Source organism: Lachnellula hyalina (assembly GCF_007821495.1).
Source record: "Lachnellula hyalina strain CBS 185.66 chromosome Unknown contig00072, whole genome shotgun sequence".
NCBI lineage: Eukaryota > Fungi > Ascomycota > Leotiomycetes > Helotiales > Lachnaceae > Lachnellula > Lachnellula hyalina.
The window spans coordinates 110,558-132,318 of record NW_022157186.1 but is presented as its reverse complement, the minus strand read 5'-3'; the positions used below and the strand labels follow the sequence as shown (position 1 = coordinate 132,318).

The window sequence follows — 21,761 nt, the reverse complement described above, 5'->3', positions numbered from 1 at the left end:
TTTCTTGCAGAGATCCGGGAAGTCCAAGAAGTGTTCGAGGCAGTAGAGATGGACGTACCCAGCATTGTGAAACGGGTTCGGGGTGAATTCATAGTCATCGGACTTGATCTCGTCAAAGCAAACTCGAGTTTCACCTTTCGTGATCGTGTTGTTGTCTTTTGGGCAGTCCTCAAAGCGGCATTTACTAGAAACTGCCGTGGGGTATCGGTGCGCGCTATCTGCAGGCGCCTTTTGGATCCAGAGCTTGAGCGTCGACTTATGAGTGTCAATTTCTCCTCCATTCGTTCCGAACCGAGTGTGAAGATGATGCTGTCCGAGATATTCGAGGATCTGTTCAACAGTATAGGTAACTCCGGGTGTCAGTTCACCCTCGGCAGAGTACTGAAAGGTCTTCCCCCCAGTCTCTGGATTGATTGAGCCCCAAGATGCAGGCTTCTGTGGAATAGTTTTGTACCACTCGTCTGGGTTGATGCTTCGAATGTTGGCCGATCGCTTGTTTTTGCTTCCTTTCAAAGGCTTGATGTCCGTCTTCCGAGGACGTGATTTTTCTTCCACTGCAGATGGTTTGTGTTTCGTTGCATCTTGCAGGAGGCGAGCAGTCTCTTCGTCCTTTTGGCGTGAAATTTCAATCTCGAGCGCGCTTCGAACCACGTCTGGGAGTGGAAATAGAGACTGGTCGATAACTTGAAGTGCCCGGTCGGCATTCGGCATGCGATTCAGAATAGCATTGCGATAGACACCTCGAGCAATGGGCTGCTGTAAAGACCAGTTCGCCTGATTAGAAACTAGTTGCGGTGGTACACCATACCCAGGAGCAAGGGACTGTGGATACATATTGGCGTAGTTTGACTGCATTTGCGGTTGAACAGGCGGAGGAGCGTGCTGTGGAAATTGCATTATGGGCTGGTTATGTTCCAAATAATCAGCTGCGCCGATATGATTATTGAGGGATGGCTCAAAAAGGTTTGGGTTGCTTTGTGTCTGAGAATTTGCAGGTGCATCCGTGAACAAGTTATCGTTTGACAGACTGCTTTGGAGTTCCTGGAGGTGGTTGAGTTCGACGAGACTGATCTCAGTAAAGGCATCGTATTCCTTTTGCTGTTCAAGATCAGCACCGAAATCGTCAAAGTTGTATTCGTTCTGTTCCTTGTTCGAAAGTCTGTTTTGATCCTTACCGGACATAACAATGTCGATTTCTTCAAAATCAAAATGATCCATCATAATGACTGAGTCTAGTAACACTGCTGAGCTAGTAATATAATGAGTGAAGATTAGAAGTTGAAAGGTTGTAAAGTCACGATCCAGTCGTGATAGTTTGAAGGTATATAAGATATGAAACGTATGCCTGTTAACAATAGGAATTGTTATGCTCTTATAGGTAAAACAGTCTTTGTTCGAGTCCCCGAGTCTAACAAAGCAAGAGCGAAGAGCAAAGGCCCATTGACAGTGGATGAGAAGTGATAAAGATCGAATATGTACTATTGTTCCTCTTCTGTTATGTGAAAGAGTTTGAACAACGAGCCTAGTATTGACAGAGAGAAGTCGTCGATGGGAACAAAGCAGGAACAATGAGCCATTGTCCATCTCTCGAGATTCGTAAATAGAATAAAGAAGCCTTCATTTGAAGGGTTCTTGTGATGGGTTCATCCTCTTCTCGATAATGGGTCCATAATGTGCTAAGAAAGAAGAAAATCCGTTAGGGCTTCTTGATAAAGGAGCTCTGGAACCGCCACCGCTCACAGCGGTAGCCTAATCTTCTCAAACCGACAACCCTCCCCGAATCTTGAGACTGGATTCTGAGAAGCATCTACATCCCAGGGAGACATTTCCCCCCAAAACGCCTCAATCGTTCCTGTTTGCAAGTGTTAGCTTGCATGCGAAGTTTCCAACTTATGAAACTCGTACTTTTGTATTGGGCCAGCTCAGCAGGTCTCCAAGAGATCCAAATGCCACCACCAGTATAGACGCCGACGGGGAGATTCGGAGCAGGTCTGTGATAATGTCGGTTTCCTCATCATCTTTCTGTCATGGAAACGGTTGGAGAGGAGTGGTGAAAGTAGGCAACTTACATTGACAAATGTAAGTGTAATACGCTGGGGGAGCTAACAAAGGACGCCCACATGTGCCTCACGAGAGTCTTTTCTTTCATAGAACGGAGAAATCAGCCCGATTCTTTGTAAGAGGCAGCATGTAATAGTAATAGTAACAGTAATAGGTATAGGAATAGGAATAGGAATAGGAATAGTGGAGCTCTATCCCGAGTTTTTGCTAGTAGGAAAGACGAGAGAGGTTGTAGGACCTACCAGGCCACAAAACATAAAACTTGCAGACACGTTGAATGTGCGCTCCCAAACATCGGATGGCATAACATTGCTCGCAGCGACCTTCTGGTATGTTCTAGTGCAACCTCAAACCTACCTACCTCCTGTATTGTGCCTCGGGGCATTTTTGCCATAAAGGCTCTGCCCAGGCATGGCCAAATTTTGAAGCTCGTTAACATTGACAATCTCACGCCTAGCAATCGCATTTGGTAGGTTACCTGAGGTATTGTACATGTGTATGGTTAGTTTGTTGGAAAGGCATAAGTCAGACCGTTCGATATAAAAACGACAGACTATAGTAGAGAGCGGAGCAAAGGAAAGCAAAGCGGAATACCACCGTACAGTAGAGTAAGGTAGCGGGGCGGGGATGACCAAACCAAAAATACTTGGCCTAAGAGGAGCCATTCACGTGACTGACGACGATCTTCAATGTTCAGACCTTAGGTTGGTTTGGAGCAGACGACACAATCCTGGGCTGTTTGTACAGAACAGAAGAAGAATACGCACTTTGGCTTCAATTTCAGAATCATGCCCAAATGATGATCTTTGCCCACCGCTCTGGCGATCATCCTGATACCCATTTCAATCTGCAAATCCTTGGACTTATGCCCGTGGTTCCCTTTGTTCGCGACATCCTCCATCCTCCTTAAGCCACTATAAGAGGGAGGGACAGGACAGACAGGCCGAGCAAGTCCGGGCTTACAACCGCACCCTCAATATGACAACGAGCAACCCAGAACTGCAGGAGAAACTGCAGGAGCTCGAACATGAACTGGAGGTTAGTTTCAGCCTTTCCGATCAAGGCATAAAATGCTTCGAGTCTTGTCGCGTGCGACACTGTACTGTGACGTTATATGGCAGCACTTAAGTTTTGATATTGGCCATTAGAGTTGAGCTGAGCTGAGCTGACTTGCGCCATGTAGGAAGGAGACATCACAGAGAAAGGGTATGGGTCTCCCTATATGCACTATGCTAAGGCATAATACCGTGCCTTTCCACGCATATATATACGACTGCATCTGATGTTAATTATACAGTTACCAAAAACGACGGACCATCCTCCTATCGCAGTTCCTTGGCCCATCAGCAGCCACCGCAGAATTGAAAGGCTTGCGCATACATTCTCCTGATAATACTGCACATCCCCTGAATGATGGCTCTCGCAGCGCCTCACTGGCTGCCCTCAACTCGAATTCGAGGGGCTTAAGCGAACAGTACGACCAGAGATTAGACGCACCCTCCCAGCCGACAAACAGATTAAGCTCGGGTCGATTAGATACAATGGCGAGCGACTTTGGTAGTTTTGGAAATAATCGGGCCCAAGAAGGTGGATTTGCCCAAGGTGGAAGGCCCAAAGAATTACGGCTTGGAATTCACAATGCAAACCCCGTTCAGAGACAGTCATCCTATGGCCGCGACTCTCTATTCTTACCTACACCTGGAGATAGGTCTGCCGAACCTAGCATGACAATGGGCTCGATGGCATCAGGAACGACCAACTATGCCTTCAATCCGGCGCATCAAATTGGGTACACAGAACAAACAGGGGATCCCTATGAAAGCCAGGCTGGAACAATGATGGATTCGCACGGAACAATGCTAGGAGAGTCACAGCAAGGCTATTTCTCTGATTTTGCTGGCCAACAAGCATATGACAATGGCGCACGGGACTCATATGGCGGGGGACCACACAGGTACTCGTCTAGCGATGCTTTTTCTCCCACAGCGGCTACGGCACCACCGATGTTGACAACGAGCGATCTCCCCCCTCCCGCGGCTTTGGAATATCAGATGCCGTTAGAACCTCGAGATGTCCCATTCGCCGTCTACGATCCACATGATGCAAATATACCTATGTCTAAATTCGACAATATTGCCGCAGTTCTAAGACATCGAAGTAAAGCTACCCCGAAAGCGTCAGCCTACTGGATACTGGATGGCAAGGGAAAAGAAATTGCCTCAATTACTTGGGACAAACTGACGAGTAGAGCCGAAAAGGTTGCTCAGGTGATTCGAGACAAAAGTTCTTTATATCGCGGCGACAGAGTTGCGTTGATATACCGGGATACCGAGATCATTGACTTTGCGATTGCGATGCTCGGTTGCTTCATTGCAGGGGTAGTTGCTGTCCCTATAAATGATCTCGAAGACTACGCGAAGCTCAATGTAATACTTACCTCAACACAAGCGCACCTTGCCCTGACTACCGATAATAACCTCAAAGCGTTCCAAAGGGACATCACCACACAAAAGCTCAATTGGCCGCGTGGGGTAGAATGGTGGAAAACGAATGAATTCGGAAGTTTTCATCCCAAGAAGAAGGATGAAGCACCACCTCTGACTGTTCCGGATCTTGCATATATTGAGTTTTCGCGCGCTCCAACTGGGGATCTGCGCGGTGTTGTTATGAGCCATCGGACCATCATGCATCAAATGGCGTGCCTAAGCGCCATCATTTCAACCGTGCCATCTAATACCGGAGGCGACACATTCAACTCACGCTTAAGGGATAAGAATGGTAGGCTCATGGCTGGTGGGAATAGCCGTGGCGAAACTCTACTGTCATATCTCGATCCACGGCAAGGCATTGGTATGATTCTGGGTGTCTTATTAACAGTCTATGGCGGTCATACCACTGTCTGGATGGAGAATAAAGCCGTCGAGACACCCGGTCTCTACGCTTACCTCATTACCAAGCATAACGCGACTTTGATGCTAGCAGATTATCCCGGTCTGAAGAGAGCTGCGTACAATTACCAGCAAGATCCCATGACAACACGAAACTTCAAGAAAGGAATTGAACCAAACTTCCAAAAGGTCAAGTTATGTTTGATAGACACCCTCACCGTCGATAGCGAATTTCATGAGGTACTTGCCGATAGATGGCTTCGACCAATGCGAAATCCAAGAGCGCGGGAATTGGTAGCACCCATGCTTTGTCTTCCGGAGCATGGTGGCATGGTTATCAGTATGCGCGATTGGCTGGGAGGAGAAGAGAGGATGGGTTGCCCTCTCAAGCTTGATATAAACGGTGACGCCGATTCAATAGAGGAGAAGAAACAAGAGAAAGACGAATCTCCTGGCGAAGCTTTCGGTAGTCTGATCGGAGGCGGTACTACGGCTCCGACTGAGCAGCAAGTGAGAACGGAATTAAGCGAAGTCTTACTAGATCGTGAGGCATTGAAGACGAACGAGGTGGTTGTTGTTGCTATCGGTGACGAAGCACGTAAGAAAGCCAGTAGCGAACCCGGGACAGTGCGGGTTGGGGCCTTCGGCTTTCCAATTCCTGACGCCACCCTAGCTGTCGTCGACCCCGAAACTGGTCTGTTGGCATCACCGCATTCTGTGGGGGAGATCTGGGTTGACTCCCCGTCTCTCTCTGGGGGGTTTTGGGCATTGCCAAAACACACAGAACAGATCTTTCATGCGAGGCCGTACAAATTTGAGCAAGGAGACCCTACCCCTATGATGGTTGAGCCAGAATTCCTACGAACAGGCTTATTAGGGACGGTGATCGAAGGCAAAATCTTTGTCCTAGGCTTATACGAGGATCGGTTGAGGCAGAAAGTTGAGTGGGTTGAACATGGTCATGAAGTCGCAGAGCACCGGTACTTCTTTGTGCAGCACATCATTGTGAGCATCATGAAGAACGTGCCAAAAATCTATGACTGCTCCGCTTTCGACGTTTTCGTCAATGACGAACATCTACCAATAGTGCTTCTAGAGTCACAGTCTGCTTCAACGGCCCCGGCGACTTCGGGAGGGCCTCCTCGCCAGCTAGACACCGCATTGCTCGACTCCTTATCAGAACGCTGTATGGAAGTTTTGATGCAAGAGCATCATCTGAGAGTCTATTGCGTGATGATCACGGCTCCGAATACACTCCCGAAAGTCTTAAAGAATGGGCGCCGGGAGATTGGGAATATGTTATGCCGACGGGAGTTTGACCTTGGGAATTTACCTTGCGTTCACGTCAAATTTGGCGTCGAACGGGCAGTTTTGAACCTTCCTATTGGTGTGGATCCCATTGGTGGTATTTGGTCACCACTTGCGTCTCAAACACGAGAGGATCTTCTATCTCCTGGTGACAAGCAGTACTCAGGTATCGATCGCCGCGAAGTTGTGATCGACGATCGCACGTCAACTCCACTGAACAACTTTACGAGTATTGTCGACTTGTTGCAATGGAGAGTTGCCCGACAAGCTGATGAGCTTTCCTATTGCACTATCGACGGCAAAGGCAGAGAAGGCAAAGGAATCACCTGGAAGAAGTTTGATACCAAGGTTGCTGCCGTGGCTATGTATCTGAGAAACAAAGTTAAGATCCGTGCCGGAGATCACTTGATACTCATGTACACACATTCCGAGGACTTTGTCTACGCCACGCATGCTTGCTTCTGCTTAGGAGCTACGGCAATCCCAATGGCCCCGCTAGACCAGAATCGCTTAAACGAAGACGCACCAGCATTTCTACATATGGTTGGAGACTATAGAGTCAAAGCTGTGCTGGTAAACCAAGAAGTTGACCACCTCCTCAAGCAAAAGATTGTGTCGCAACATGTAAAGCAGTCGGCTCAAGTGCTGAAAGTTGCAGTGCCAAGCGTATATAATACCACGAAGCCTCCGAAGCAAAACAATGGATGTCGGGACCTTGGCTTGACTATGCAGCCATCTTGGGTTGCACCTGGCTATCCAGTCATTGTATGGACATACTGGACTCCAGACCAGCGGCGAATAGCCGTTCAACTCGGTCACGATACGATCATGGGCATGTGCAAAGTGCAGAAAGAGACTTGCCAGATGACAAGTTCGAGACCAGTTTTGGGCTGCGTCCGAAGTACGAGTGGCTTGGGCTTCATTCATACATGTCTCATGGGCGTGTTTGTTGGTGCGCCTACATATCTCGTATCACCAGTGGAGTTCGCTCAGAATCCAATATCCCTGTTCTTGACTTTATCGAGATATAAGATCAAGGACACATATGCAACGCCTCAAATGCTGGATTATGCGATGGCAATAATGCCAGGAAAGGGCTTCACGTTGCACGAGCTGAAGAACATGATGATATCTGCGGAGGGCCGACCTCGTGTGGATGTATTCCAGAAGGTCCGTATGCACTTTGCATCGACAGGCCTTGATCCCACAGCTATCAACACCATCTATTCCCACGTTCTCAACCCTATGATTGCATCCCGGTCGTACATGTGCATCGAACCAATTGAGCTTTGGCTCGATAGGCAAGCATTAAGACGAGGACTGATCTACTCTTCTGATCCAGACTCAGATCCCAAATCTCTACTAGTTCAAGACTCGGGTATGGTACCCGTCTCTACTCAGATTGCAATTGTAAACCCAGAAAGTCGTGGTCTATGTCACGACGGCGAGTATGGTGAAATCTGGGTGGATTCTGAAGCTTGCGTCAAAGCCTTTTACGGTTCAAAAGATTTGTTCGATTCCGAAAGATTTGATGGCAGAACGATCGATGGTGACCCAAATGTTCAGTATGTGCGTACTGGAGACCTTGGTTTCCTGTATAATGTTAGCAGGCCCATTGGCCCCAATGGCGCTCAGGTTGATATGCAAGTCTTGTTCGTGTTAGGGAACATTGGCGAGACGTTCGAGATCAATGGGTTGAGCCATTTCCCCATGGATATTGAGGATTCTATTGAAAAATGCCACCGAAACATTGTCCCTGGAGGATCGTAAGTCAGCTTTGAATAATCTCCGAGTGTCACTAATATCTTCACAGTGCTGTGTTCCAAGCAGGTGGGCTTATTGTTGTCCTGGTCGAGGTTGGGAGGAAAGCCTACTTAGCCTCCATCGTCCCTGTTATTGTGAATGCGATTCTTAATGAGCATCAAATCGTAGTCGACATTGTTGCATTTGTCAATAAGGGCGATTTCCCGCGATCGAGGCTTGGCGAAAAGCAGCGAGGAAAGATCCTGGCCAGCTGGGTTACTCGTAAGATGCGCACCATGGCACAGTTTGGAATCAGAGATGCCGATGCTGCCCTTTCAGACGTCACGGAAACAATGGAACCTCGCAGTGGCGTTGCAAGTCTTCGAAACGGAACGGCGATTGCAAGCAGCTTACGGAACGTCGAGCCAGCTCCCCAAATATTGGAAGAACGCGAATATGAGCGTGAGCGAGTACAGTCTCAAAATAGTTTTGCTCCGCTACCCACAGGCATCAGCGAAATGCCAGCCCATAATTACGACGACTCGATCACGGGGTCGCCAAGAGAAGAAAACCACGCATCAATGAAAAGCGACGATACGCCAACAGACAATCGGAAGCGCTTTGAGCTTCCGAGTGATAACTACAATTCAGAGACGAGCAAATTCCCTGGTCTAGGCGAAGATTTTACCATTCCTGGCTTCGAAAAGATGGATACTGGGCCACCTCGAGTTGGGCCCAAACCAGGGGAAACCTCTGAATCGGATATACCGCCAGTCGAAGGGAGGGCAGGTGACTTATGGAGCTTGCCTAGTCAGCATCCAACGGGGGGCTTACGAGTTCTCAATGCGGACGAGGAAAATGATGATTGGAAGCAAGATGCAATAATGCATATGAACCTGGCTGGTCGATAAATCGGCGAGATAGAAAAATGAAGATAAACAGTATATTCATGGAATGGACGAGTCGTGATGTATATAATTCAACTCGATAATGACTTGTAGCTTCGATCCATTTCACTGGCGTCGAGGTGACTATTGAGTCATGCATTTTGCAACCGTAGCGTCTCCCAAAAGCGGCATAATAACAATAAAAAGAAGGTGGAATGAGAATTGGGGATTGAAGTGAACACATAAGCATACGTACATTCCTTCAGCTCCTTCGAGGTTGTTTGTTTTCTTCCTTCTGGGAAAGGAGGAGGTAAGGTTGGGATGGACCTTGCGGGTAAGGTTACTAGGTAAGGTTGAATGACAAAAGACGGAAATAAGAATCAACGTCACGTGCGCATCTCCAGCCAAATAGATTATCGGTCAGCTGCGCGGGGGTCTCATTCCAGTATACGTTACACAACACTTCGGGAGGCTGCGTACGCTCAAGCCTCGAGACGCGCATCTCAGACCGCGGCATCCTGCTTGCAATAGAGTACCGACCCACCCGTACTGTGAGAGAGAGAGAGAGAGAGAGAGAGAGAGAGCGGGTGAGAGAGTGAGACTGCGGACATGGGCTCGACTAGGGAAGTGGATGAGCCGAAGATGCAGGTTATTGTTCTGGTAAGCAAGAATGCAATGCCGATATGCTTGTCTATATTGAATACTGGTACCGGTACGTGCGGGATGGATGATGGATGGGAGGGACGCTTCGCCTTTGTCTACTTGCTTGTCCTTGGGGACAAAGCCAAGCCAACGTCCCTAGCAATAGCATTGTTCCTTCGTACCTAGGCCTTCTCGGCCTTGTCGATCTCACGATGTGGCATGAGCTTTTGCTGCCACTTGCTGATGGTCACGTGTGTCTTCGCCAGAACAAATACCTTTTCTATTTCATTCTTCTTCTTTCTTCGGGGATATGCTCTGTTTTGCAATCATCAACTGACGCTGTTGCTTGCAGGGTTGTGGCGGCGGACCCAGAGAGGATAATACAACCTCTTTCCTGGTGCGTTCAACGGCTACCAAATGGTCCAGAGGATCCTTGCTTGCAGTTGATGCAGGAACCCATCTAGCCGCCATTACCAGGATCCTCGAAAAGCATTTGCCCGCCAAAACCTCCCATGATGCAGATGAGCTGCCGCATACATTGACAGAGGGCCCTTTCAAAGGCCTCAAGTTACCCAACTTTTCAGCTTCCGCCAATGCCGGGTATATTGTACGTACAATAGTTGATGCCTATCTGATCACCCATCCGCATCTGGATCATATCTCTGGCTTTGTGATAAATACTTCGTCATTGCCGGGGACTCGCCCAAAACGCCTTGCTGGATTGCCGTCGACTATCAATGCGTTTAAAGAACACATTTTCAACAACGTTATATGGCCAAATCTGTCCGATGAAAACAACGGGGCGGGTTTAGTTACTTACATGCGACTTGTTGAAGGTGGCTCTCCAGCTATGGGTGATGGTGAAGGTAAAGGATACATGGAGATATGCGAGGGGCTAAGCGTGAAGACTTGGAGCGTCAGTCATGGTCACTGTATTGAGAAACATAGTCACCGAGGCTCCAATGCTGGGCTTCCCGAAGGCTCACCACGACTAGGACCTACCTCAATCTCTCAGATGGAACTATCAACCAGGTCAAGCTCCGGTAGGATTTTGTCACCGGCAGATGTGTTGAGAACTGACCCTTATGATCGAGTCTGCGTGTACGATAGCTCAGCATACTTCATCCGCGATATTGCCTCTGGCCGAGAGGTTCTCATTTTTGGAGATGTCGAGCCAGATTCCATTTCCCTGTCACCGCGCAACAAGCAAGTATGGAGCGAAGCAGCACCAAAAGTAGTAGCCGGACAGCTTGGCGCCATATTCATCGAATGCTCGTACGACGATTCCCGATCCGAAGACACCCTTTTCGGCCACCTGGCACCGAGGTACTTGATCGAGGAGCTGAAGTCGTTGGTAGCTCAGGTCCACTCATACAACGGCCGAGCCAAAGAAAAGAAGAAGCGGAAGCGAATTAGTGAGCGCAACGAATTACGTCAACGCTCAACCAGAACTTCCCTCAGCAAAGATTCCCCCGTCAGCCCGTTGACACGCACCAGCCGCAGGAGCTTCGAGTTCGAAGTCACGCAGGCGGATGGTATCGAGGAACAGAGTGATGGCGCGGCAGCGGCAAGTCAGGAGCATTCAATGCGCGGCCAAGGAGAGCTGCTGTTGAGAGGTATAAAAGTAGTGGTCATTCACACGAAGGAGAAACTAGATGATGGCCCGGCGATCGGAGATCTCATTTTACAGGAATTACTCGATTGGGAGAGTGAGGAACAGCTGGGGTGCGAGTTTATCGTGCCGAAGTTTGGAGATGCGTTGTACTTTTAGGGGGTCAATTTGGAGTCTGTGGGTGGTGCTTTTGAGCATGGGGCTGGAGTTGTATGGAGGTAGGGTTAGTTTATTGCATGTGGGGCCGGGGAACTTGTTTGTACGTCTATATTTGGGTCGGGGAAAGGGAACAAAGATTACCTAGATAGGTAGGCTTTAGATATTGATATCAAGGTTGACCATACCACACCACACCACGAGTTCTGCGGCTACTGTAAGAACTTACAATTGCCAAGAGGGGCGATATATCTATCATGCTACGCAATCGAGGTGAAGTCACCTACCTGTGTTGTGGGCTTGAGTGAGCAAGAGGCGGTGGTAAGTAAGGAAAGCACCAAGGATGTATAATGCAATAGACTTACTTCATCAGGAACAAGAGTGGGTCTAGATGTAGCCTAGTGATCGTGCCGTTTAGAAGTACGGTAGGGTAGTACTGCCCTGTGATAATAGGTAAGCTTCCCTCAATCCTGAGAGATAATATATGCACTAAGCAAAGGAAAACTGTTTGGCTCTTATCTTAAAAAGCAGCGCGTTTCTCATGCTGTAATAGGATGGATGAGACGCACGCAACTGCTGCGCGAGAGACATTTTCACTGAACGCTTCCTTTTCATAGAACACAGAATCGCTCGATCGCTCTTTCCTTTACGCCTTCGAAAAGTTAGCTTGCGTAGTAGGAAGAAACGCTCTCGCTCTGCTGATTTGATTAGCTCTAGTAATAGAGTCCGTCGTATGACTAGTTCAAGTAGGTCGGAAGCAATAGATGCGTTTATTCATCCCATCAAAAAGAAAACCCCCTCTCAAGTGTTGTATAGGCATATATCTTTACTTGTACATACAGCACGCACATCTCAAATCTAAATATAAAGATATATCCCAACAAGAGTTTACTCTCCAGTACTTACATCATCCACACCCCCAAGAAGTCGCTAGTGAAGTAACTACCTTCACTTGTAACATCGGTTCCAATGTGATAATCTGCCACCATGATAGGATAATCCCCAAAACCCCGGGTCCCAACAACTAGTCCGGTCAAGCTCCCGCTGTCACATTTCTTTGGTTCAGCAGTACGTCAGAAGTAGGAACGCACCAACTAAGCATTTGAAAATTCCCAATTCAAGATGGGCTGGAAGGGGGCCCTACACTGTAAAATAAGACATTCCCACATTCTGTTCTCAAAAAAACCCCCCCCTGAATTTTTATTTCTCTACCAGAAGAACAAAAAGGTATCAATCGAATACATATCTATCTATACGCTTGATCAATTCATCGACTATCAAGCACAACCATCCATCATAACCAGAACTACCCATCAACAATCCATCTAGTCCAAGAAAGTAGAAGCAATCGGTATAACGGTACCAAGAGCAGGAAAAGAAAACTCAAAATGTCGGCGCTCATGAAATCAATGTTCGAAAAGCTGCACAGGCGGAAATGGGAACTGAATCCATTAATGATAGGCACTCCTGAGAGTAAAGAAGCTCCTCCCTACGGTTCCGTCGGATACATAGCATTGGAAACAGACATCATAGATGAACAGATAATGGAATTCATCGACTTCGACACTTACAGCGACCAAGATAGCCCATCATCAGCATCATCAACAACAGCATACTCAGACCAGGACGCTGATGCGGAGTTCTTGTCTCGAATCTCCTCCATCACCTCATCCACTCAAAACACACCAAGCACGACAACCACACCACCTGACTTCGACCTTTCCATAGACCCCGCCTTCTGGGGCGACAGCATGGATATAGACACAGATCCCATCGTATTCGACGCAGCTGCAAGCCCCGAGCCCTGGGACGCACACCCCGATTCCTCCTCCTCATCATCGTCCTCATCATCCTCATCAGATTCCTCATCATATTCTTCTTCTTCACCACCCGAAGTCGCATTCGGATCCCCACTACAAAAACAACGAAAACAGCCAGTAAACATTATTAAGCCCATGCCCCACATCACCAACCGACTCATCGAAGTGCAGAAACGCAACGCGCAGAACGGACCCAGTTTCTTCCAATCCAGGGTTTACAAACGCAGTCCGCTTTCGAGGGAGTCGGTTTTCGTGCCCGAGGGAGAGAGGAATAGGATTAGTGAGTTGTGGGTTGTACGTGATGGGAAGGGAATATTGGGGGATATTCATCCGGCAGATGGGTTTCCGGAGATGTGCAGGACGTGTGAGAAGTGCAAGGGGAGGTGTAGGTGGAAGGGCATGGGGGTTAATACGGAGAGTGTTTGTGAGAATAAGGAGGACGGGAAAGACGTGAAGGAGGTGGAGGAGGAATTGGAGGATACTGATAAAGAACTTTCGGACTTTCAATATCTTGAGGTTTTCGGTCTCGAAGAACCGGAGGAAAAGGATAGGGAAAGCTGATACGGGGGAAACTTGGTCGTGTATTGCCACTTGGAGGCTGAAAGGGTAATTGGATCTTGTTTTGGGAAGAGGGAGTTGGAGTTGGAGTTGGATACAAAGCGCGAGCTTAGAATTGTAATACCCACTACCTAGATGCTAGAATGCATATTCAAACTACTCTTCTCAGTCTATTCTTGCCGTACATGAACGTAACCGAATGAACTCTGGAAGGAGCATTATGAAAGTATGAGCTAGTTCAGCATATGTGAAGACGACACTTGCTGTATCAGGTAAGATGCAGCTGTAAATTTTCCAACATACGGAGGTACAGCGGTGAAGTATTCGCACAAAGAAGAGTGCCCCCCTGTAGCGATCTCTCTCTTAGCCTATTTAGGTACTTTGTTTGTTTGATAACACGTTTCCTGCCCAAATAAGCTAAGAGTAACGACTTTGTAAAGGTATGTCGTTTTAGCATTTTCAGCTTCATGCGAATACTTAACCGCTGTACCTCCGTACATATAAGGGATTTCAACTAGCACTCGCGTAGTTGTGATCATTCTGAGAAGAATTCCTCATCAATTCTGGAAACAACTGTACAGAAAAGCCTTCTGTAAGAAAACAAGCGGTTGGGGCAACTTCCAAACAGCATTAATTCCATCCACTGGATAGAAAATAGTGCTTACACCAAGCAGAAATTGCAAATGTAAGTTTCATACAACCACCTCGATGCAACCGCATCTAACAAAAGAATATGATATCGTATTGTGTTAGAGGGTGTCCCCACTATGCTACATCTCCGATCCCGGAACTCTCACTCCTGAACCAAGCTGGTCCTAGTATCCATCCATAAGCACTCAAACAGCCTCCCTCCCCACCCTTGATTGATCTTGCGTGATGTTATCAGACTCCAAATGCGCCTTACACCTGCCCCATATACTTTGTTGTCTGCTCGCGAAAGAAAGAATGCCCCCCTGCGCTAAATCAGATCCGCAACACCAGTCCTGTCCAACCAGCCATTCCTTATCATACCAAGCCCTCATCTCATCCAGCGTCATGATGAATTTGAGTCACTAGCACCGTCTTCTTGGTCTCTTTCCCGTTGAATTTCTCTCCGCTCCCTTGCTCTGTCTTCGGCTACTGCATCGCTGTAACTTGGTATTGGAGGTGGTGTGCTCTTTCTCCTTATCATGGGTGTTCGTTCGCTATCGCTGCTCCCTCGAGGACTTCCCGAATTCGAGGGTAGTGGACTCGTGTACTCGGGTGGCGGGTTCGAAGGGTCATGAACGCCCAGACCGGCTTGTGTAGTAAGACCAGCTGACGGTGTATCAGCTGCGCCGCTCGACTCTCCAGGATCTTCATTAGTAGGAATGTGTGTAAGGTGAGCTAAAGAAATGTCGGTGGGTGAGCGAACTGGACCTGGGCTCGTGGGTGGATGGTGTCGGAAATTCCCACTTCTTGTTCGTCCGTGTCGTGTATCTGGATAATGTCCTTGGTTGCTCTGGGCGCCTTCTCGTCCTGCTTCGAGAAGAATACTGCCTTGCTCACTGCCGTATGGTGGAGGAGGAGCAAGGCTGCCAGTCATGGGCGCTAAACCCCACTTCTTTACATTTGCCTCGATGAACACAAAGCCTGATTGCCCGAAGTTTACATGTACTGTGCATGGCCCATTCGCTCCAACTGCTGGGAAGAGATTTTGTGACTTGAGGCCGTGTGCTACATCTTCTAATTTCTTGCCGTTCCTTGTGAAAAATAGCGTTCCTGTTCGTGGTCTGTATCCAACGCCGATAACATCTCCTTGGACATATAGCGGCCCGTAGCTGGGTCCATGAAAAGGCTGGTTATATCTTCGCTGTCCGTTGGATACATATGCAACGGAATACTTGTGCCAACCTAAAATGACGTATCAGCATAAATGCGAGATATCCCTAGACAATTAACATACCAGGTAACCTGAATAGAGGGTATGGCTTAGTAGCCACTCCTATACTTATTAACGAGGTTTCGGGCTTATCATAGATCTTGGCCTCCCAGTAATACACTTCATTTTGTTTTGGGAGAGGTAGATTCGAAAGAACGGAACATTCGCTGTCGTAAAACTCGATTTCTGTCCGGCCTTCTACAAAGCAATTCGCAATCTCTAATTCCGGCTCAAACTCCCATGCTGACACACCCTTCTCCTGGATCGCTAGGTATTGTGATAGAGAGATATCGGTCGGTAATGAGTCCGGTGGATTTGCTTGAATAAAGGCTGCGCGGTAGAGAATTAGTATACCATTTACGGGAAGGGAACGCATATGTAAAAGTCCTACCTTTAGCTCTTAGATATTCCGTCCTCTGTAAATCATCCATCTCTTCCAGGGCCTCTGCTTCCTCCCTCGCATACGCCTGCTCATCGTCATACTCTCCGGGTCTCCCAATGCGATCCAGCAGGATACGTCCGCTACTCGTATATCTGAAGAAATACACTATCAAGAAGATGAATGCAATTAATAAGGCGCTCCCGAACGAGCTGAGCAGTCCAATGACCACGCCATTGACGGTACTCTCGTTACTACTTTGTTGAACCGGCACATTGCCGGCTTCACTCGGTCGTAACAGCGCTTGTACCTTTACCTGCGCATCTTCGAAGTAGGATGATGGGGTTGGGCCTATGATGGAGGTGGTGAGAGTGGTATGCAGCCCCCGCAGGCGGTCCTCCATCTTTGTTTTGGTCTTATCGCAGCCCTGCTGGTCGTGGAGTCGTCTTTGATGCGGCTTATGTGTTGCAGTCCAGCTTACTCGGCCAGCGAGGTCAATAATGGTCCTAGACGTGGGCAGGATGGTTGTTGGGAGAATGGTGGTGAAGGCGAACGTTCTAGATGTTTGGTGGAGAGGGAGATGGAGGTCTTCTGGTCTCGCTTCGTCACAATGGTAGGTGATGGTGGCGGCAGAATGTGTCCGTATACCCAGGTACCTACCTACTGCTTAGTGCAGGTGACAACAATGACGGGACAACTTTCGAAGGTGTGAATATACTGCACTGTACCGTCAGTGGAAATGGAATGGAAATGGAAATGTCATGCAAATGTCATGCAAATGCGGTGCGAGCAAAGTTTGAAATGATTGTGTCCCTCTCTCCCTTGGGAGTACGGGGAACCCGTGCGGATGCCTTCTTTGGCTCTGCATTGCACTCAGCCAGTTTCAGCAAACGCATCTTTGTACGCATTGGGATTCTCATAGCGCCTCCGGCTCGGATGCTCCGGGTCTCAAATCGCCAGTAAATAGGACCTCTTAATACTATTCTTAAGACTTACAGTATCAGGAATATATGAAGGCTGGGTGAGTAATTAACATGCAAGCTGCAACAACAAACAAAGTTCAGGTACCTAGGCTAGGTACTTGTGAATAGCGTCTATTGCCTCTAATTGGAAGTTCTCATTGGCCGTGTTATTATTCACAGCCTTCTAAAGTTGCAATCTACTTCAGATGCAAAAATGCGCTGATATGTATCTTACATACCAGTAGTCATTGAGTATATGCCATGAAGAGCATAGTCGACATATCTTCTCTCTTTCCTAACTTCAAAGGGTTATTCTCGTCACCATGTTCTTCAATGAATGCCCTTTGATATCAATGCATTTCTGCAGCAGTCTTAATTGGGTTGCTGTAAATGATAGCAGCCCTTTATTCATAACCTAATATTAGTTACCTTCTATGATTAGATGTCTATTTAATCATCGTCTTCTTCGTTGTTGGCATATCCCAAGCCATAGCCGTATCATGCATACCCCTCCACTACGACCTCCTATCATTACACGGCGTGATCCAGCTTCTCTTCTTGAGAAGTTAAGTCCATTTTTCTAATCATGAGCCCAGCATTTCTTCGTCCTCGTCCGCCGCACCCCCTTTCTTCTTTTGTTCCTCACTCCTCTGCTTAGTCTTGTCCTTTGCATCTTGAATCCACTTCCCATAAGCCTCGGGGCCCTCCTTCAACTTCTCCGCAATCACACCCTTCAGTACCTCGCCCGCGAACCCCACAAAGTTATGCCTCCTTAGCGAATTCTCAAACTGCCACTCATTCCTCTTCTGCTCCTCCCTATACAACGCATCCTGATCCCCAAACTCCCTCGCCCGAACCCTCAAATCCCTAACCATCGCCAGCAGATTAAACCGAATCTCATTCGCCGGATACCTCTCAATCCGCCTCTGCAGGACCGGTATAACCTTCTCTGGAAACTCCTCAAACGTACACCCTCCATGCGCAATCGGCGCAGGCTGTAGACCATCTAGTTCGTAGAGGATGCCGTTAATAGGCGTATACGCAATGAAGTGATACACATCATCGTCATCCGTTGCCGTCCGCTGCGTCTCATCTACAAACGGACTGCTCTTCGCAAAGCTATTATGCACATCCCTAATCAGCTCCGAGTTGCTGAGTGCCTCACCCCTAAACTCCGCTGGGAAGCCAGAAGTGAAGTCCTTGAACTCCCGCAACTGCGTGCCAACATCAATCTCGCCATCTTTATTCAATAACACCGACAGCAGTGCCTGTGTACCGCACGCATTCTGTATGGTTTGTGCGGCGAAGAAAAGATTCTCGGCGGCTGCGTAGTCGTATTGTCCGTCTTTCGGCGTGCCGTCTGTGTTTGCTTTCTCGCCCGTAGGGTATTTGAAGAGGAAGATGACGCCGTAAACGGGGGAGAGTTGTCGTAGGAAGTCCGCGTCGAGTGCGATTAGCTCTTCGAATTGCACGTTCTTGACGCCTAAGTTGTCCAGCAGGAAGGTAAAGACACCCTAAAAAGTGTCAGCGGGCGAGCGAGGTGGGAGTGGATTCGTTTGAACGAACCGCATCGGATTCAACTGTTATGGAGTCAGTAACGATAAAAGCACAAAACTGAGATGAAGAACTACATACTAGTATTCCAACCCCCACTCATTTTCGAAATTTTATCGAAGTCAAGTGCTTGGGATTGCAGGTTAGTAAGTAGACTTCAGATGTTCAAGGCACCCCGAGAAGACGCGATCGAAGCTAAGTGAATCCCTGACACTCGTGATGAACACTCAAAGCGGCACCCGACTTTTAATGTCTCGCTCCGCTTGTCATCCTATAAATTGGTGCCGCTTTGTCTGTCCACCACGAGACATTGATTTCTTATTCTTCGAGGATTAAAGCAAGCTTCATATAATTTCATCGTACATTCACCAAGACAAATTCAGGGCTCTATTTGGAGTAATAGCTTCTTTAAATATTTCTTTACACTCTCGTTGCCTCCCCAGTGCTGCTCTGCTAGAGGCATTACACAATAATCGCTATATTATAACGCCTGTAAATCATTTTCCAATATCCTGAGCTCCCTGGCTCTCAAAAACGCCATTTTCCATGCATATGCTGCGGTGTCTAGTAAGGACCGTGGGTATCTATCTAAAAGGACTGTGGGGGTATCATCTATAAAGGATCGTCGGCGCTAGTATTCATACAGAATCATCATAGCGAAATCGTGAATCGTGAGTCGTATTCGAACATATTTAAGGAGAGTCGTGAGATAATTGAACAATATATATTAAGCGAGGATCTTGTAAATGCGAGGCGCGTAAAACAAGTCGTAAATCATTATGAGGTGTGGTGTCCAAGCTTCGTGGTGTCGGGTGAGAGGTATTAATTCCCGCGGGCTTTCCCCTTGCCTGGAGGTGGAGCCGGAGATGGGTAACGGGCAGGATAACTTGGTAGGTGAGACATTGGAGACAGCTGTTGCATGTGCTGCTCCTCTGATGGAAAATCGACCTTGATTCGACGTTCATGGAGTGCTTGAGGTTCGATTGTGTAACCTGGGGAAGTCCTGGGCGAGATGTTAAATTGTTTCGTCCAGATTATATCCACACGGTCGGAAGCACAAACCCGCCGAAATTGGAGCCGGAGCCCGGTCCTTCATACAGGGCAAAATCATCCCCATGGTCACTGTAGACAATTGATCCTTCTCCAAAGGCCGATGATGCTGGGCTTTGGTAGCCTCCAAATCCGCTGGGCGATGGGATCCCAAGGTACTGGTTGGTGAAGGGGTCTAGTGTCAAAGGACTCATAGCAGTGGCCGAAATTGGATCAGGCGGCATGGTCATCAGGTGCTCTTGACTGTAGGTGAAAGCTGGATTGCCGTAAGGAGAAAGAGACAGAGTGCTTGGATAGGTTTCTTCCATAGAATAGGTAGGGCCACTGAATGTTGGGAAGGAGGCTGTTCTCTCAGGCTGTACCCAGCCCATGCGGCTTCTGAAGTTCGAGACCATATCAATGGGGTATTCCATGAGATCGAGTGGAGTCTGCATGTCTACATCGGAAGTCTGCGAGACGTGGATAGAAAAAAGTCTACGAGCGATTTCCTCAATCGGGCCCAGAGATAGACTTCCAAAGTATGCGGCTCCCACTTCTGGAAATAGGGGTTCAACCACCAGTGCCACTGTGTAGTAATGTGCCAGAATGAGAAGGGTAGATTGGGATCCTCTGGTCTGTTGCAAAAACATTACCGGAAGCCAGAACAACCAGGCTCGAAGCGGGTTCAGCATTTCGAAGCGCTGGGCGGCAGTGTGGCTTGGGGAAACCTTCCGAACACCCCTGACAAAGCTCATGAGCTGTTGGATGGCCTTGGAATCTTCGTTGTGCGCCTTCAGGTGTGATTCGAGCCTTTGGAGCTGTGCATAGGCTTGTGAAAGTGCATCCAGATCTTGCTTTCGAGGGTTGCTAAGCTTCTTGGAACCCGGAGCCGGTGATGGAGGTGCGGTTGGGAAAGTGCTCTGCTCTGCAATGAATTCTCCGAACTGAGACTCGTTCTTCCATGGTTGCATAGCATCAATGACGGATGATGTTCCATGCATCAATTGAGTCCAACCACGCCATTCGGTGGCTTGCCAAGACAGCAGAAGAGAAGCTGCAAGAACAGCATCGGAGGATGGCCTAGAGAAAGCCCCGATAGCTTCATGCAACCCTTTCAAGGCAATCCCTCGATGCTCGTAAGCCATGTTATGGGCAAGTGGGCATTCCGTGGTAAAAGCAATGTGGGTTGCTGAGAAGGCTAGCAATGCATGCATGACAAAGCCGTAATCAGTACCGATTTTCAAGAATCTAAAACTGTCAGCACCGAAAATCCCCGTACCAAGTGCCACTTACAGTGGGATTTGCCGAGTCCAAATGGTGAAGTTGCTGGCATCATGAGCTCCGAGTTCGCTGGAGATGGAGGCGACATGGTGAATCAAGCGGAGGTCCTCGACTGAGAAGAACTGGGGAGACGGGGCAGGAAATATGTACAGGTCTGGAAACGGAAAGTTTCCAGTCTGTTGCCAACGCTGAATATCGGCCTCAATCTCAGGAGTCCACAACAAATCTGCCTTCTCAGGAGTCGGGGCTCGCTCATCTTGAACTGGCATGTCCATGTAAGGACAGCGACAGTTATGCTTAGTGCAATTTCGGCTACAATGGAGAGTTAATACTTGAATACAGTGGAAAGGATACACTCGGAACCTACCATTGGGGGAAATTCTCATCACAGCGAATGTGTCTGCGTTTACAGGTCTCACATCCTTTGCGAGACTTGGTGTGACTAGGCAAAAGTTAGTATATGTTGAAGTGGAATAATGCAAGAGAGATCGTACCTCCGGCGAGGAGGTCCACCACCTGGGCCAGCCATTGAGACGAGGCTTGGGGGGAGTTGATAGATAGAAGACGACGACGAGGCTTGAACGAGTGAAAGCCAACGACGAGGTGATCTTAAGGTTGTTAAAACAAAATTAGATGTAGAAGTTCTTTAATGCTGGCTGAGTAACAGTGAGAAGTGGGACCAGGAGTTTGCTGGACTCCGAGGCTGCCGGGTAGATGTAAGCGTCGAATCTGGAAAGCGAGCGTGGTAAGGCTACAAGAGCCTAGGGGGTTCAATTGTCTTTTATCAAAGTACAGCCAGGACTGAATGGGTGCAGCGGCTGAACGCAACGTAGCTGTGTTGCAATCTCAATGATATATCGGCCGATGCAGGGACAAATAAGCATAAACGCAGCGTTCTGCTTCAAATGCCGGAGGCTGGGCGGGTGAGATCTTAGGGTGGCACAAATTGCAGCTGTTTAGTAGTTTCCCAGGTGATTAATC

At 48.2% G+C, this 21,761-nt stretch overlaps 5 protein-coding genes across 5 annotated transcripts; 2 read left to right on the top strand and 3 right to left on the bottom strand.

Moving 5' to 3' along the window:
* Positions 1-3,039: 3,039 nt before the first annotated feature.
* Positions 3,040-8,911, top strand: LHYA1_G005461 (Uncharacterized protein; the record flags this gene model as incomplete). Its single annotated transcript, XM_031150406.1, has 4 exons — positions 3,040-3,099; positions 3,245-3,267; positions 3,359-8,023; positions 8,071-8,911. 4 exons carry the CDS (start codon positions 3,040-3,042, stop codon positions 8,909-8,911), a joined length of 5,589 nt encoding a protein of 1,862 aa, XP_031005096.1.
* Positions 8,912-9,496: 585 nt separating this feature from the next.
* Positions 9,497-11,300, top strand: cgs2 (3',5'-cyclic-nucleotide phosphodiesterase; the record flags this gene model as incomplete). The annotated part of the gene is made up of 2 exons (XM_031150405.1): positions 9,497-9,547; positions 9,882-11,300. 2 exons carry the CDS (start codon positions 9,497-9,499, stop codon positions 11,298-11,300), a joined length of 1,470 nt encoding a protein of 489 aa, XP_031005097.1.
* Positions 11,301-14,708: 3,408 nt separating this feature from the next.
* Positions 14,709-16,357, bottom strand: ssh4 (the record flags this gene model as incomplete). Its single annotated transcript, XM_031150404.1, has 3 exons — positions 14,709-15,547; positions 15,600-15,905; positions 15,967-16,357. The coding sequence occupies 3 exons, from the start codon at positions 16,355-16,357 to the stop codon at positions 14,709-14,711; spliced, it is 1,536 nt and encodes a 511-aa protein (XP_031005121.1).
* A 1,143-nt stretch (positions 16,358-17,500) lies between these two features.
* On the bottom strand, positions 17,501-18,573 carry uch2 (Ubiquitin carboxyl-terminal hydrolase; the record flags this gene model as incomplete). The annotated part of the gene is made up of 3 exons (XM_031150403.1): positions 17,501-18,430; positions 18,483-18,496; positions 18,552-18,573. 3 exons carry the CDS (start codon positions 18,571-18,573, stop codon positions 17,501-17,503), a joined length of 966 nt encoding a protein of 321 aa, XP_031005120.1.
* Positions 18,574-19,292: 719 nt separating this feature from the next.
* On the bottom strand, positions 19,293-21,309 carry UPC2_6 (Sterol uptake control protein; the record flags this gene model as incomplete). The annotated part of the gene is made up of 5 exons (XM_031150402.1): positions 19,293-19,473; positions 19,533-20,747; positions 20,793-21,092; positions 21,148-21,222; positions 21,275-21,309. The coding sequence occupies 5 exons, from the start codon at positions 21,307-21,309 to the stop codon at positions 19,293-19,295; spliced, it is 1,806 nt and encodes a 601-aa protein (XP_031005115.1).
* Positions 21,310-21,761: the final 452 nt, after the last annotated feature.